General features: G+C 37.0%; 1 protein-coding gene across 4 annotated transcripts in view; it reads right to left on the bottom strand.

The window, feature by feature from the left end:
* LOC120088513 (uncharacterized) overlaps positions 1-15646 on the bottom strand; it is a 39681-nt gene that overhangs the window by 12847 nt on the left and 11188 nt on the right. For all 4 annotated transcript variants that reach the window (XM_039045880.2, XM_039045881.2, XM_039045879.2 and 1 more), the window contains exon 4: positions 5164-5253. In XM_039045880.2, the coding sequence (XP_038901808.1) occupies positions 5164-5253 (90 nt within the window). The remainder of the gene's footprint in view (positions 1-5163; positions 5254-15646) is intronic.

Genomic DNA, 15646 nt, shown 5'->3' with positions numbered 1-15646 from the left:
TGACCGCATTCTTCTTCCCATGCTTAGCATTATGATTGGTGCATACTTCATAGGCCGACACATAGTACCCTCAACGCATGGTCCTACAGACCTAGGCATCACATGAGCATCACATGGTCTTGTCAGCGCACATCGCATGCCTCATCGCACGCTTCCTAGCTTCATCGCACAGCCCTAGCCTCATTGTCTTGCCTTTGCATTGCATAGCCCATCAGTCGCACACTCCAACGCACATCGCATACCCAATGCCTTGTGCTCATCTCCGTGCCACCCCGCATGCAACCAAGCGTTCACCCTCGCACAACGCTCCACGCTCGCGCGCAATTGAGCGCTACTTTGCTCGCACCTGGCCCATACTCGATGCACGATGACCCTTACTCAATGCACGATAGCCTTTCCTCGATACACGATGGCCTTACCTCGATGAAATTTGGTAAATACTCTATAATTACCTTGTATTTACTCGATGATTGGCCCTTCAACGCCTAGGCTACTTCCATGCTTGGCCACCATTAGCAATACTTAGCCATTAAATGGCTCTTAGCTACTATACTTAATTATCCACTTCTAAAGCATAGTTTAGCAAAGCTTATCCCTTCAAGCTTGCATTTTAAGCTACTTCCTATTCCTTAAGTAATCTTAGCAAGGTGAGGGTGTCACAGTCAGTATGAGAGATCCGTTTAGATCTATCTCTTGCAGGAGTTCAATTTGTCGCTTGCTTGCCAAAGAGACATTCGTTTGACAATCGGGGAGTTCCTCCTCCATCTGTCTAAGGTCGTGATATAGTAGGATAAGGTAAATTAGGGTATTATGTGATTAGGATTGGGATTAGTTTCCATGATTGATTAGAATTAGCATTAGTTTCCTTAGTTTATTAAGATTAGGATAAGTTTCTTTGATTAATTAGGATTAGGATTAGTTTATTTTCCAATTCTCTATAAATAGAGAGATTGTTTTCTTGTATTGGCAACTTTTGATTCATAATAAAGACTTTGATTTGATTCTTGGAGAAGGTTCTCCTTTTATCCCTTTAGGCTACATCAATTGGGTATCAAAGCAGTTGTTTGAGCAACACTGACTACCGCCTATGGAAAACCGAGAAACTCTTGACGACACTGATCAACATCTATGTAGGGAGAACCCATTAAATTCTAGAAAAGAAACAAAATATCAAAAGAAAATTTCAAGATTTTGTTAGAATGGATATTACCGATCAAGGAAGACACCGAAGAAAAAATATAACAATTGGTATAGGCAAGAAAATTAAATTTACTTCCAAAAACAATGCTGGAATTCTGACTCAAGTGATTCTGAAGAAGGATTTCAACATACTAATTTTGCCCATGCCCGGTTTTCTTAAAGAACCTATCATTATCCACATTGGAAGTTAGATTCTAGCGATTCTAGTGACTCTGATCACGCTTCTAAGGCAGTTTGAGACAGAGTAAGAAGACAAAAATATCAACAAAGGGCCCAACGATCCAATCAAATCCGTTTTTCAAGAAACCAACTGGCAAGATTTCAAGAACCTTAAGGAATTCAAGATCTTCCAGCAATAAACCAACATTTTAATCAGCAAAACCAACCAAGAATTAGTGCTCTTGGAAATCAATTGGAAAAACTTCAAGAATCTCAAGGAATTCAAGATCTACTAGCAAGAAACCAACATTTTAATCAGCCCATCAGATCTAATGAAAACCAGCACTTGGGAAGAGATTTTGGAGGTCAATTATCGGATATATGATAGAAGATCCAAAATCTTCAGATGAAGGCTTTGTTGAGCATCATGAAAACTTGAATATGGCTCGAAGAAGAAGATATTATGATGAAAGAACACCCATGAATCATCCCACCAACAATTTGGAGGCCGAAATATTTTTCAAGAAAACATAAATATTTAAATAAAAATATCTATCAGGAGGACTTCCGAAAGGGAATGGATGAAATTTGAGTTCTTTTGGGAAAAATTCAAGAAAGACATAATTATAATCTTCAAGTCTTTTCAAGAAGCCATAAAGAATTACATTTAATCACTCAAGAAGATCAAGAATACAACCAAACAAACTATGAAATCTCACAAGAAACAAACACAACAGAGAACCGGTGCGAAGATGGAGAAAAGTCGCACAAAATAAAAAGTGGGAAAAAATCATTCGAGGAAGACAAGTCGAAAATCACTTGAGGAAGACAAGTTGAAAAAACAAAATAAAAAGTGGGAAAAAATCACTTGAGGAAGATAAGTCAAAAAAAGAAAGTAGAATGGGCAAGGAAGAGCTTGCATTGGAAGAAGAAAAAGCCAATGAAATCGAAGAAAGCTACACGGAAGATACACTTCAGGATCCCAAACACAAGGTTCATGAACCTGTACAAGGTGTTCTCAGGCTGGAATTTGAGAAGCACCATATTTGCCATATTAACAATGAAAACATGTCAAAAGAGTGGTACTGTGATCAGTGACTGTTGATGTGATGGATAGTTTGGTTGATTCCACATTCAAGAAGCTCCTAAATAATAGTTCTGATAGTCATCATCTTAGTGGCAACTCGAAGATAAAATTTTCTATCGGGAAAGATATTTCTGAAAGTGGAGCGATTTCTCATGAAAACGTCAATACAAACGCAAATGATTTCCATGCATTTAATGATTACCAATTTGGAGCCCACTTCTTTTTAGTGAAATCAACAATCCAGTCCATACCCAAATTTACTGAAATACGTAAAACTCATCTCCAATTGGCTTTTCTTCAGACTTATAAAATGGGCTTTTGGCTTTTCTTCATTAACTAAGGAATATGCTCATATTTCACCAGCAGTAGATTTTCCTTCATTGGCATTGGATGAAATTTGGTTGTTATTGACATTGGATTATCAGAAAATTTTAGTTTGAATGACTTACTTTTTTATTTCTATCTTCATTTTTGTTTCAAAACTCAAGGACGGGCTTTTTTTTTTTTTTTTTTGAGGGATAGAATGATGTAGTGGGATTAAGGTAGATTAGGGTATCGTGGTCAAATCCTTGATTGATTAGGATTGGTATTAGTTTCCATGATTGATTAGAATTAGCACTAGTTTCAAAGATTTATTAGGATTAGAATTAGTTTCTTTGATTAATTAAGATTAGGATTAATTTGCTTTCCAATTCTCTATAAATAGAGAGATTGTCTTCTTGTATTGGCAACTTTTGATTTATAATAAAGACTTTGATTTGATATTTGGAGAAAGTTCTCCTTTTATCTCTTGAGGCTACATCAAATCGCTTTCTTTGGCTTGCGAGGGTATGTGATATTTTGTTGGATCTATGGGGTGAGAGAAACAATAAAGTGTTTACGGATGTGGCGAGGGACCCTAGCGAGATTTGGTCTTTGGTGATGTTTCATGTTCTTCTTTGGGCTTCGATTTTGAAGGATTTTTGTAATTATACTCTAGGAAAGATCTTACCTAATTGGAAACTCTTCCTTTAAATGGGCCTTTAGTGGATTCTAATCAAGCTTTGGTTGACTATTTTCTTTCCTTGTTGCTTGTCTTGCTGCCTGCATCTTGCCCTTAAAGCTCATAAATAATATTAGTAAGCATTGCTCTGTTTGTGGGAATTGTGCTTGTTAGAGTGTTTGTTTGCAGGTGAGGTGGATTCCTAACAGAAATTTGAAAACAGTGGATTCAATTAAAACAGAATTGTATTTCATGTTCCCATATGTGACAAATTCAAAAATTCGATTCTAATTTAAACAATAATTTAAAATGTGTTTGATACTATATATTTATAAATCATAAAACTAGTTGTAGTTACCGACTAATATTTTTTTGACAATAAACTATTATTAATTTATTTATGTATATGATATATGTTAAAAAAGATTTATATATTATTAATTTGTAATATTATATAATTTATAATACATTACATAAAGTATATTATATTTTGAAAAAATGAATTGAGTTTATAACATGATATATTATTTTGATGGTTGCTTGTTGTGTAGATTATAATTATAGTTGCTGCCTATGTATTCGTCTTAAGTCTTAAGTTTTTTGGGGCAGGTTTATGTTTTGATTAAGTTCACCATTCTACATATGTCCTCAATTTTGTCCTAGGAGATGATGATGGTGCTAAGGGGGTGTCAACCTATAGTTGAGATGTCCTGGTGCACCAGTTGAACCAAAATATTATCTTGTCATATCTTTGTATTTTGAGCATTAGTCTCATTTCATTAACTTAATGAATAAAGAGACTCGTTTCCTTTTCAATATATATATATATATATATATATTGTATTTCTATATGTTTTTATCTTTATATAATATAATTTTGCATTTTAAAATTTAAAATTCAAAATCTAGATAAAATGAAAACATAAAAATATTGTTTTCAGAATTTTCACGATTTGGATCACAGAATCAGATACTGTTCTCAAAAACAAAATCAGGGTTATCTGCCAACACAATTTACTGAACTCAATGAATCTGAAAACATAAAACTTTCTAGATTCTCTACCAAACAAGCCCTTAGTTTTCCAAACTTGTTCTTATTTTTAGAATTTGATTAAGAATTCAACTCTTATATTAAGAAAGATGTAAATTATTGTAAGAAATTGAGAAAAATAGGCTTAATTTTCATCCCCACATATATGTATGAAATTTAATCAAAGCAGTGCTGGAAATCAATAAGTCAAGTTTGTTCCATCCTTCTATAAATCGCAGACAAGAGAATCAATAAACTTACTCCAGTTTCTCCCATTTAGCATGTCCACCCTCTAATATTTTATTTTAACCAGAAACGAAAATATTTATTTAATAAAATAAAAAAAAATTATAAAAGGAAATTAAAAAATAAAAATAAAAAAAACTCTGATATTCAAAGGATACGAACTTCGCAAGAGAAAAAAAATAAGAAAATAAAAAATAATAATAATAAAGGTTAAAGAAAAAACCCCCTTCGTAGTACGATTTTTTGCAAAAATAAATAAACAATAATAATTTCAAATCGTATAAGCATCTCAATATCAACAACTGAGGCATGCCAATACATTCACGGTTAACCCACCTCCTATCATCCAGTGAAATATCCAAATCCAATCATAATAAATTTTGGTCAGGCAGAGTGATCGAAATTCTATAAGCCTACAAAAACTAACAGGTTTCATTATCTGAGATAAAGGATACTCACATCTGCTACTTGGAAATGTCTAGACAGCTTTGATCGAGATACATCTGGCCCAGAGGTAGAACCATTATCACCATTACCGAAATGGGAGATCTGCAGCAGAAAATAGTAAAAATTGAAGCTATAATTGTTTGGTTACTGTCTAACAAAAATAAAAGAAATGAATGACGCTGAAAACAAAATATATGCGGGTGAGCACGCAGGGGGTAGCACAATCTCCAAAGGTGCAAGAGAAACACCTTTTTTTTGTTCTTAAAGGAGAAATGATTTCATTTCATAGAACTCACAAGGTTTCAAAGAGGGGAAGGGAAAATAAGAGGTCACCGGTTCAAAAACCATCATGGCTGGCCTAGTGGTAAATAAGGAAACATCCCCTTGATTAAAGGGCTAAAAGGTCATAGGTTCAATCCATGTTGACCACCTACCAAAGATTTAATATGCTACGATCTTTTTGACACCCAAATGTTGTAGGTCAAGCGGGTTGTCCTATGAACTTAGTGGAGGTGCATGTAAATTGGCCCGGACACTATGGATATAGAAAATAAAATATACAAATAAAAAAGAAAAAGAAAGGGGGAGGGAAAATCAAACCCTAAGTCAAGGATGAAAAAAACTCTTCCGATTGGCAGAAATATTGGAAAGATTTACGATCAATATGGAGCATAGAACTTACACAAAGAGACCTACCAAAAAACATGATCCAAACCCTCCAACCTTATCTTCCACCGTGGCCACAACCGAAGTCCTCTACCAGTTTCAATTCAGACGTCCTTGATCATCTCCATAGTCACCAGCACAACCGATTTCACCTTTCCTAACCACCCTAACACGATTTGACTTGTTTAATCGCGATTCACCTTAGATCTACTTGACAGCCGTCACCTACTCATTTGCAACACTGCCCGCTGCCAACTGGAGTTTAGCATCGCATCTAGGATCGTTTCTCAGTTTTGCGACTAGTACAAGGGCTGTCAATTGAGTTTTTTCTATCGGTGAGCCTGTTGGTTTTTCCCCTCTTTGGTGTGATTTAACCTATTTTTTGTTAGTGTTTTTTATTGTTAAGATCCAGTAGTCCGAAACATGTCAGACAAGAAGTCATCAATGGCTAAAGTTTCTAACAACAGTCAAATTCCGAATGGCCAAAATACCACTATCCAACTTATTGGGGACAATTTTCTTCGTTGGTCCTAAAGTGTTCAGATGTATATTCATGGACAAGGAAAGATTGGGTATCTTACTGGAGACAAAAAGGCCCCTACCAAGAATGATATGTTGTTTGCTACTTGGGATGCTAAAAACTTCATGGTTATGACGTGGTTGATCAATTCCATGACTGAGGAAATATGTTCCAATTATATGTGTTATTCAACCGCGAAGGACTTATGGGACAATGTCAATCAAATGTATTCCAACCTAGACAATCTTATGTAACCTAAGTATTCTCAAGGAATAATCTTCCAAGAATCAATCTTTTATACCTTTTATTGAAGTGATAATAATTGCGCAAGAGGGGTAACTCCTATTTATAAAGTTCTATTACCACGGGGTAAAAAGAGAATTAACCTAGAATATTACGCAGTTGCCCAATTAACTTCATTCTTTTTACATCATTCTATCCCTCCAAAAAGGAAACATGTCCTCAAGTTTTAAAAGAAAAAAATGAAACAATCAAGGAATAAAATAAACTTGTTCGATGAAGTATGGCTAAACCAACCTCCTATATCTTGAAAAAAAATTATGATCAAAGAGGTAAATCCAAGTCATAAAATTTCTATCAAGCTCATTCAAAGTCGCAAGTAGAGGATGAATCACCAAAAAATCACTTGCCAAAGAGAATCCCTTGAGAGAATGGTGGAAAAGAATTTGAGCCATATGAAATGGTTAAAAGACAAAGGTTTGAGATAATTTTTTTTTTACAAAGGAAACTGTCTCTTCATTGAGATAATGAAATGAGACAAGCTCAATATACAAAATGAAACAACGAGCAACAAAAACTAGAGATTAGGAGGTACACTCAGGCATCTCAACTAGGTTGATACCCCCTTAGCACCCTCATCATTTCCAAATCATCCTAAATATCAAACAAATACATACAACCAAAAGTCCGACAAAACCAATTACAACTCAGCCAAAAGAATCCCCTCTCTCCTCTCCCCTCTCCTCCTTCATCCCTCCTAGCCTCCTCCCTCGCTTCTACTGAAACTTCTCCGGCCATTTAGGTTTGTCATTCCCTTAAGCCGCTTTTTGTTGAAAGTTGAATAGGCATAGGAGCTATCGAGGTGAAAAGTTGTACTATTATGGATCACTTTTTCTGTATGTGGCAAGTTGGCAACGGCTTCTTTGTGGAAGATATGAAAAGAAGCCAGAAAGTATTCTTCTCAACGACGATGGAAAAGTGGCTCGACTTCAGCAGAAGGAAGGAAGAACATTCACATTCCTTATGGAGATGGCAATTCTGGCTAGCAAGAGTTTAAAGAAATGGTTAGTTTTAGTATCGATAGACCCCTAGCCTTCACTGATCAATCTGAAAAGTAGGGTAATCGTAATCTTGCTGCATCAACTGCTGTTCTGGACAAAAAAAGATCTTATGCAACAATACTTAAACAAGGTGTTTCAAATTTTAAGCATCCCCAAGTTAGTCCTTCATCTTTCTGGGTAAAAAAGGAATCTGAAATGTTAAACCTGAATTTGAACTCCTTATTTGTGGTCTCGAGACTGTTTGCTCACAGTTCATGGTCCGTTGTGAAGACTGCCTTGGAGGAGCTTCTCCAAACTAGAATGATAATCAACCCGTTCATGGTTGATAAAGAATTATTGAAAATTGATATGAATCAAACCTCTGGTATTAATATTGGAAAATGGCAACGTTTTGGTAATCTTCATCTAAAGGTCGATGCTTGGTCAAACAGGGCCTTTTCAAGACCCGAATGGACATATAGCTGTGGAGGGTGGATCCGCATTAAGAATTTACCTTTGGTATACTGGAAAAATCCAGTTTTTGATGCAATTGGGCAACAATTAGGAGGTTCGGTTAGCATTTCATCCCAAACTCTTAACTGTCTAGATGTCTCTTCAGCCATAATCAAAGTTGAAAAGAATGCTTGTGGTTTTGTTCCAGCATCAATGAATATAAAAGATTTTAATCTTGGAGACTTTACCATCTTTTTTTAGGCTCTAGAAGACCAAAAATCTCAAGTTCTAGAGCATTTAAACTGTAATAATTTATTAAAGTGACTCTCCAAATCCTATGGACCAAGATCGAATTTCAAAAGCCTTGAAGGATGAAATGCTTATAGAAAAAGAGAAGTCCATTAAGTTTAATGCAAGTCTGATGAAGAAATTGCAGTTTCTATGGAAAAGAGTCTTGAAAAGACTCGAGACATTGAGAGGAAAGCTGCACAGATGCTGGAAAATGTGGAGGAAGTCGAACAGCCACTGGAATTTGGGGAGTTTTCTGCAGTAGAAGCTGTAAAGGCGCATTTACCTTGTGCAGAAACCGAAAAGCCACAGCTGGAAGTCCCCTCTTTTATTGCAAAAACATTGGGAGGATCAGAAGTAAGGACCAACCCACAAGCATTAATTTCAGTAGAGGTACGCATCTCTGTCTTAAAGAAGAAAGAAAATCTGGAAGGGGGGAGTTCAACCAGTGCTTTTGCAAGCCCAGCCGGAGTGAAGTTACCTTTGGAAGTCGAAAAGTCTCACTCACCGAAGAAAGAGAAGATAACAGCTAACTCGTTTTTGAAGCATAATGAGGATCTAAGTTCTATTGACATGGCAAATAAAAATTCTGACCCTTTGCAGCCAAAATTAATTGACTTACCTAAAAAGGGAGCCCAATCGTCACTCAGCCCCACTCCAGCCTTCCCCAGCCCTTCCATTAGCACGACTTCATCCCCTGTTACATCAGAACCGTTGGCACCTCTGTCCATTGCCGTTTCAGTACCTAACACAAGCAGCTCCTCATCTTCTGATGTGTCTTCCTCTTCAGATATCTCCTCCTCAATCAAGGTTGTACCTAGAGCGACCCGTTCAGTGGCTAAACGACACTCTAAAGCAAGGCATTCCTCGTACCTTTTCAAATCCTTTCCCAAGCACTTCATCAGAAGGAAGCACTCGAAGGATTCCTCCGAGAGGATTTGCTCCAGAGCCAAGCTATTGTTAGAACAAAATTCGAATTTGCTGGAAGCAAGATGCGTTCAAACTCAAGGCCACTTCCAAGTTAACAGGTTAGATTCCCAATCCTCTCACCTTCCTCTCTTTAAACACTATTTTTTCCTTGCCTAACTCGGAGGTAAAATTTCTGAGAAGTACACCAAGCCACACTCCGGTTTTCTCTTCAAAAAGAAAAGGTGAAGCATTCCTTGAATCTCCTTTTAGCGTAAGCAGTGAAGAAGCTGGTCGTTTTGATAACTTTGAAGGTTCAAAGGATTTGAGACAGGAGGCACCCTTGGAGACCGACCTCAATGCCCTGTTTCAGACAAAGGAAGAAAAGGCTTCTGATAAAAAAGCTCCTGAAAACTCTTCACTAGTTCATCCGTTTGAAATTCCAGCCCATTTGAAATCTGTAGTCACCGATTGCAGACTTGTAAGAATCAAAGAAAGAAAGTTTCGAAGCAAGCTTCATCAAATCCCTTTGGAGCTCTAAAGAGATAGGCTGGGAATTTGTCGAATCTTATGGCACCTCTAATGGTTTATTGAAAATGTGGGACATGAGTATGGTAGCAGTAGTTGAAACATTAAAAGCTGGGTATTCATTATCAGTTAAGTGTATCACTATATGTAAAAAAAACTTGTTGGATCACTAACTTTTATGGACCAAATTAACTACAAGGAAAGGAAATTTGTTTGGCCTGAGCTCCTTTCCCTTTCAGACTATGATGTGGAAAGCTTGGTGTGTTGGTGGTGACTTCAATATCATAAGATAGGCCCATGAGAGGTTCCCTGTCGGCAGAAACACCAAAGGTATGAGGAAATTTAACTATTTTATTGATCAAGCCAAACTACTGCAGGTCCCTCTTTGCAATGGCAACTTTACTTGGTCTCGGGAAGGAGCTTCAGCTACAAGTTCTTTAATAGACCGATTTTTCATTAATAAAGCTTAAGATGAGGAGTTTGAAAGCTCGAGAGTCAACAGGCAGGCCCGCACTTTTTCATATCATTTTCCACTTTTACTAGAAGCTAACTCTATCAGTTGGGGCCCCTCCCCTTTTAGATTCTACAACAGTTGGTTGCTCAACAAGGATTGTGTTAAAGTCATTGAGCGAGCATGGTTAAGTTGTGTTGTTTGTGGCTTGATTGGTTTTTCCCTTAGTGTCAAACTGAGAAAGGTAAAAACAGCAGTTAAGGCATGGCACATCAATTTTCAAGAAAATCAAAGAAGGAAAGAAGAGGGATTGTTAAAAGATATTGAAAAATGGGATGCTCTTGCTGAAAGGTCTACTCTCTCAGACAGTGACAATGTCCTTAGATCCTCTCTAAAGGCCGAATTAATGTCACTTTACAAGTTGGAGGAAATTAATCTAATTCAGAAAAGTAAGTTGAATTGACTCAGATTGGGAGACGAAAACACGAGCTTCTTCCATAGATTCTTAGCAGCATGAAATAGAAGAAACTTCATCACTGAATTAGTAAGCAATCAAGGGGTGCCAACTAAGTCTTTTAGAGATTGAAAGCCTAATCCTGAATCATTACGGAAACATTTACCTCAAATGCCCGAGTTGGAGACATTTACCCTTGAATTCGGATTGGTCTTATATCACCTCTAACCAGAATTTGCTGCTTACAGCTAAATTTTCGAATTCAGAAATCAAGTCAGCCATCAATAGCCTCGGAAAATGTAAAGCTCTTGGCCCTGACGGAATCATTGTTGAGTTCCTTTTGAAATTTTGGGACTTAGTAAAGTCAAGCTTCCAATCCATTTTTGAGGAATTTTACAAAAATGGAAGAATTAATGCGTGCGTAAAGGAAAACTTTATCTACCTAATTCAAAAAAAGGAAATTGTTGTTGCAGTTAATGACTTCAGGCCAATCGGCTTAACTACATTGACTTATAAGATCATCACCAAGGTGTTGGCCGAGAGGTTAAAAAAGGTGATGACAAATATCATTGCTCCGTCCCAAAGTACATTCATTGAAGGAAGGCAGATACTGGACCCAATTCTTATAGCTAATGAAGCAGTGGAGGATTATTGAGCCAAAAAGAAGAAGGGGTGGATCCTAAAGTTAGACCTAGAGAAGGCCTTCGACCGGTTGACTGGGATTTCTTAGAAAAAGTTTTGAGAAACAAGAATTTTGGACAGAAATGGATTGAATGGATAATAGGTTGTGTCAAGAACCCTAGATTTTCAGTTTTCATCAATGGAAGACCAAGGGGAAGAATGGCTGCTACACAGGATATTAGGCAAGGTGACCCCCTTTCACCTTTTCTATTCCTTCTTGTTAGTGAAGTGTTGAGCACTTTAGTGTTTAAACTCATTCGAGCTGGGCTAGTTGAAGGCTTCCTGGTAGGAAAAGAAAAGATTCAAGTTTCCATTCTTCAGTTCGCGGATGACACTTTATTATTTTGCAAGCATGACAGCACCATGCTTGCCAAGCTCAAGCAAATAGTTGAGTTTTTTTAATGGTGTTTGGGCCAAAAAGTGAATTGGGATAAATCGGCCTTATACGGTACTAATGTGGATGAGAGCGAGCTGCTTAACACTCTGCAAATCTGAATTGTAAGGCTGAACACTTCCCCTTAATTTACCTGGGTTTGCCATTGGGTGGGTATCCGACGCAATCCTCCTTTTGGAAACCGGTGATAGATAAAGTCCAAGCAAAACTAGATAAATGGGAAAGATTTAACCTTTCAAGAAGAGGAAGAGCTACATTATGCAACTCGGTCCTTTCTAATCTCCCCACTCATTACATGTCAATCTTTCTTATGCCCGGAGGTGTTATTTCAAATATGGAAAGGTTACTAAGAAACTTTTTTTGGGAGGGCCATAATGGTAGCAAGTTGAATCACTTGGTAAATTGGGCTTTAGTGCAAAGGTCTATGGCAGATGGAGGTCTCGGTTTGGGTGGCTTCTAAGGCAAAAAACTTAACCCTTCTAGCTAAATGGGGATGGAGATACATCGATGAGGAGGATTCCTTTTGGTGCAAAGTAGTTAGAAGCATTCATGGTAAAGACTTTTTTTTTTGTTTGTTTGTTTTTTTGACAAGAAACAAACCACTTCATTAAGATAATGAAAGATGTTACAAGTGAATGAAAGGAAACAAACATAAAGAGCAAAACAATCCAACACACTAAAAAGCGCAAAAAGGATCAGCAAATGCACCAGGACATCTCAACTAGGTTGACACCTCCCTAGCATTCTCATCATCTTCTAGAAGGACTAGAAATTCATAGCTAAGTACAATATAAAGAAGACCTTGCACATGACAAGGCTTACAACCGAAAGATAAACTGAAAATTAATAACCATCTCTAGGCTGTTACAAAATCAAGAAAGTGGAAAAATGAAGGCATTCCAATTGAGGTTGATGTCTTGTATAGAGAAGTCTTGAAAAGCTTTGGAAAGAGAGCACCAAGAGGAGGCATTGATATGGGCGATATCAAATTTAAAGGAGCTAATAGAAGCTTTGTCTTGAAACACTCTTTAATTCCTTTCGAAACCAAAGTTCTGATAATAAAACTTTTAACTGCGTTGGTCCAAAGTAATCTTGGCTTCTTCTTCAAATATGGGCCGATCAAGAATTGAAGCACATTAGCCTTAAAATCATTATCAAGAACCCAGCTGACATTTAAGCACTTAAATAGATTTGTCCAACAATTTTCTGCAAAAATACACTGGACGAACAAATGTAAGAGAGATTCCGAGTTTACCCAACAAAGAGAGCAAATCTGTAGAGAAATATAGTGAGTAGGTAACTTCCTTTGGAGGATATCTGCACTGTTAAGTGAGCCATTCAGCATGATCCATATCAGTATATTTACCTTTCTAGGACTCTTAGACTTCCATAAGGCTGATTCTAGTAGCGGACCTATTGGGGAGGAGAAAGATAGATGCTTTACAAGAGACTTGACCGAGAAAAACCCACTTGGTTCTAAAGACCACCTTCTTTTATCTGGAAGCGAATTAAGTTTACAGTGATAGAGTTTTCCAGTCAAGAGCTGGAAGTTTTCTGCCTCTTCATCCTTTAACAGTCTTCTAAAATGAAAAGTCCAAGAGGTTGAAGTCTCATCCCAATAGTCTTGTAATGAACATTCGGGTTTGGTGGAGATGGAGAAGAGATTAGGGAATGAGATTTTTAGAGGAACCAAATCCAACCAAGGATCATACCAAAAGCTTACCCTTTCACTGTTATCAACTTTGAAGGCTTCCAAGGAATCCACTTTTAACCAGAATCTTGAGATGTTAATCCAAAGGCTTCTAAGGCTGCTGGAAAATTTACCATTGGTATGCCAACCAAACTTACTTCTTCCATGAATGCTTATAATTACTTTCCTCCAAAGTGAGTTTTCCTCAATGATGAACCTCCACCCCCATTTTGCTAGAAGGCTCTGATTTCTGAGTTTCAAGCCACCAATACCAAGACCACCATCTTCTTGGGACCGTGAAACTAGGTTCCATTTAACTAAATGATTTATTTTGCTTCCAAAATGCCCTTCCCAAAAAAAATCCCTCAATATTCTTTCTAGAGTTCGAATCACCTTTTCTGGCATTTGAAAAAGTGACATATAGTAGGTTGGTATATGAGAAAGAACCGACTTACAAAGGGTGGCGCGACCTCCTCTTGAAAGGTTGTATCTCTTCCATTTGTCCAATTTGCTTTGGACTTTGTCAATCACTGGTTGCCAACAAGCTAATTGTTTAGGGTAGCCCCCTAGAGGAAGGCCAAGGTACATAAATGGGAGGGAGACAGCCTTGCAATTTAGGATGGCAGCTTCTAATTGTAGCTTGAAATGGTCTATATTGATGCCACTTAAAGCTGATTTTTCCCAATTGACCTTCAGCCCGGAATACCACTCAAATAATTCAAGTATTTTCTTTAGATTGTTAAGCTTTTCTTTATCATCTTGGCAGAAAATTAGAGTATCATCTGCAAATTGCAAAAGAGCATGAATTCTATCTTTGCCAACGATAAAGCCTTCAAACTTGCCTTTTTCTTGAAGCTGGGATAGTAGTGCATTTAAGACTTCATTGACTAGTAGAAATAGGAAAGGAGAAAGAGGGTCACCTTGCCTTATTCCTCTTGAAGCTTGAATTTTACCACGAGGTCTTCCATTTATGAAAATTGAGAATTTTGTGTTAGAAATACAGCCCATCATCCACATAATCCATCTTGAGTCAAAATTCTTTTCAACCAGAATTTTTTCAAGAAACTCCCAATCAACCCAATCAAAGGCTTTTTCTAGATCAAGTTTTAAAATCCACCCTTTTTTCCCCATGGAACGGTAGTCTTCAACCACTTCATTTGCAATAAGAATTGGGTCTAATATTTGTCTTCCTTCGATAAAAGCACTTTGTGAAGCCTCTATTATACTTGGCATTACCTTTTTCAGCCTTTCCGTTAGCACTTTAGCTACGAATTTGTAAGACAAAGTAGTTAGACTTATTGGCCTGAAATCACATATCCGAACAGCATCCTTTTTCTTTTGAATGAGGCTGATGAAGTTTTCTTTTATACATGAATTCAACTTTCCATTGTTGTAGAAATCTTCAAAAAGTTCTAGGAATTTATCCTTGAAGAAATCCCAAAATTTGAGGAGGAATTCAGCTATAAAACCATCCGGTCCAGGGGCTTTATTTTTACCTAACAGGTTTAGGGCAGATTTGATTTCTACTAAAGAGAACCTTGCTGTCAGCTTTGCATTATCAGCAGTAGACACTTTGGACCATTTTAGGTTGAGAGGGACTGTTCTTTGACCTGGATACTTGGTGTACAGATTGGAGTAGAAATCTATGATAAGGTCTTCAATTTCTTTGAAAAAATTGGTTGCTACTCCTTGATCATTTATGAGCTCAGAAATCAGATTCCTTCTTTTTCTTGCATCCAGAAATCTGTGGAAAAATTTTGTATTTTCATCCCTTAAACTTAGCCAATTAAGCTTGCTTTTTTGTCTTAGATTTCTTTCATCAATTCTATATAGGGAAGAAAGTTCAGCCATCAAAGAATTTCTCGAACTTTTGTCTGAATCTATTAACCCATGAGCTTCTACTTGTTGATCAATTTCCTCTAATTTTCTTAATAACACTTCCTCACTTGATTTTCTTGCTGTCTCAAAATCTACATGCCAAGCTTTAAGGGTTGTTTTGACTTTTCTTAGCTTCATAGAAATGAAAAAGCCAACTCAACCTTGCTGAACACCCATTGATAAAGTGTCTTTAATAATTTTACAGCTTTCTACTATGGATAACCAACTATTACAAAATCTGAAAGGAGATGGCCCCCATTCAAACGATCCGGCTTCAATCAGAATTGGAAAATGGTCTGAACATAT

Source organism: Benincasa hispida, chromosome 10, assembly GCF_027475165.1.
Source record: "Benincasa hispida cultivar pf3 chromosome 10, pf3_genome.v1.1, whole genome shotgun sequence".
Lineage (NCBI taxonomy): Eukaryota > Viridiplantae > Streptophyta > Magnoliopsida > Cucurbitales > Cucurbitaceae > Benincasa > Benincasa hispida.
Note: the sequence above shows the minus strand (reverse complement) of the source record. Positions and strands in the feature narration are given on the sequence as shown.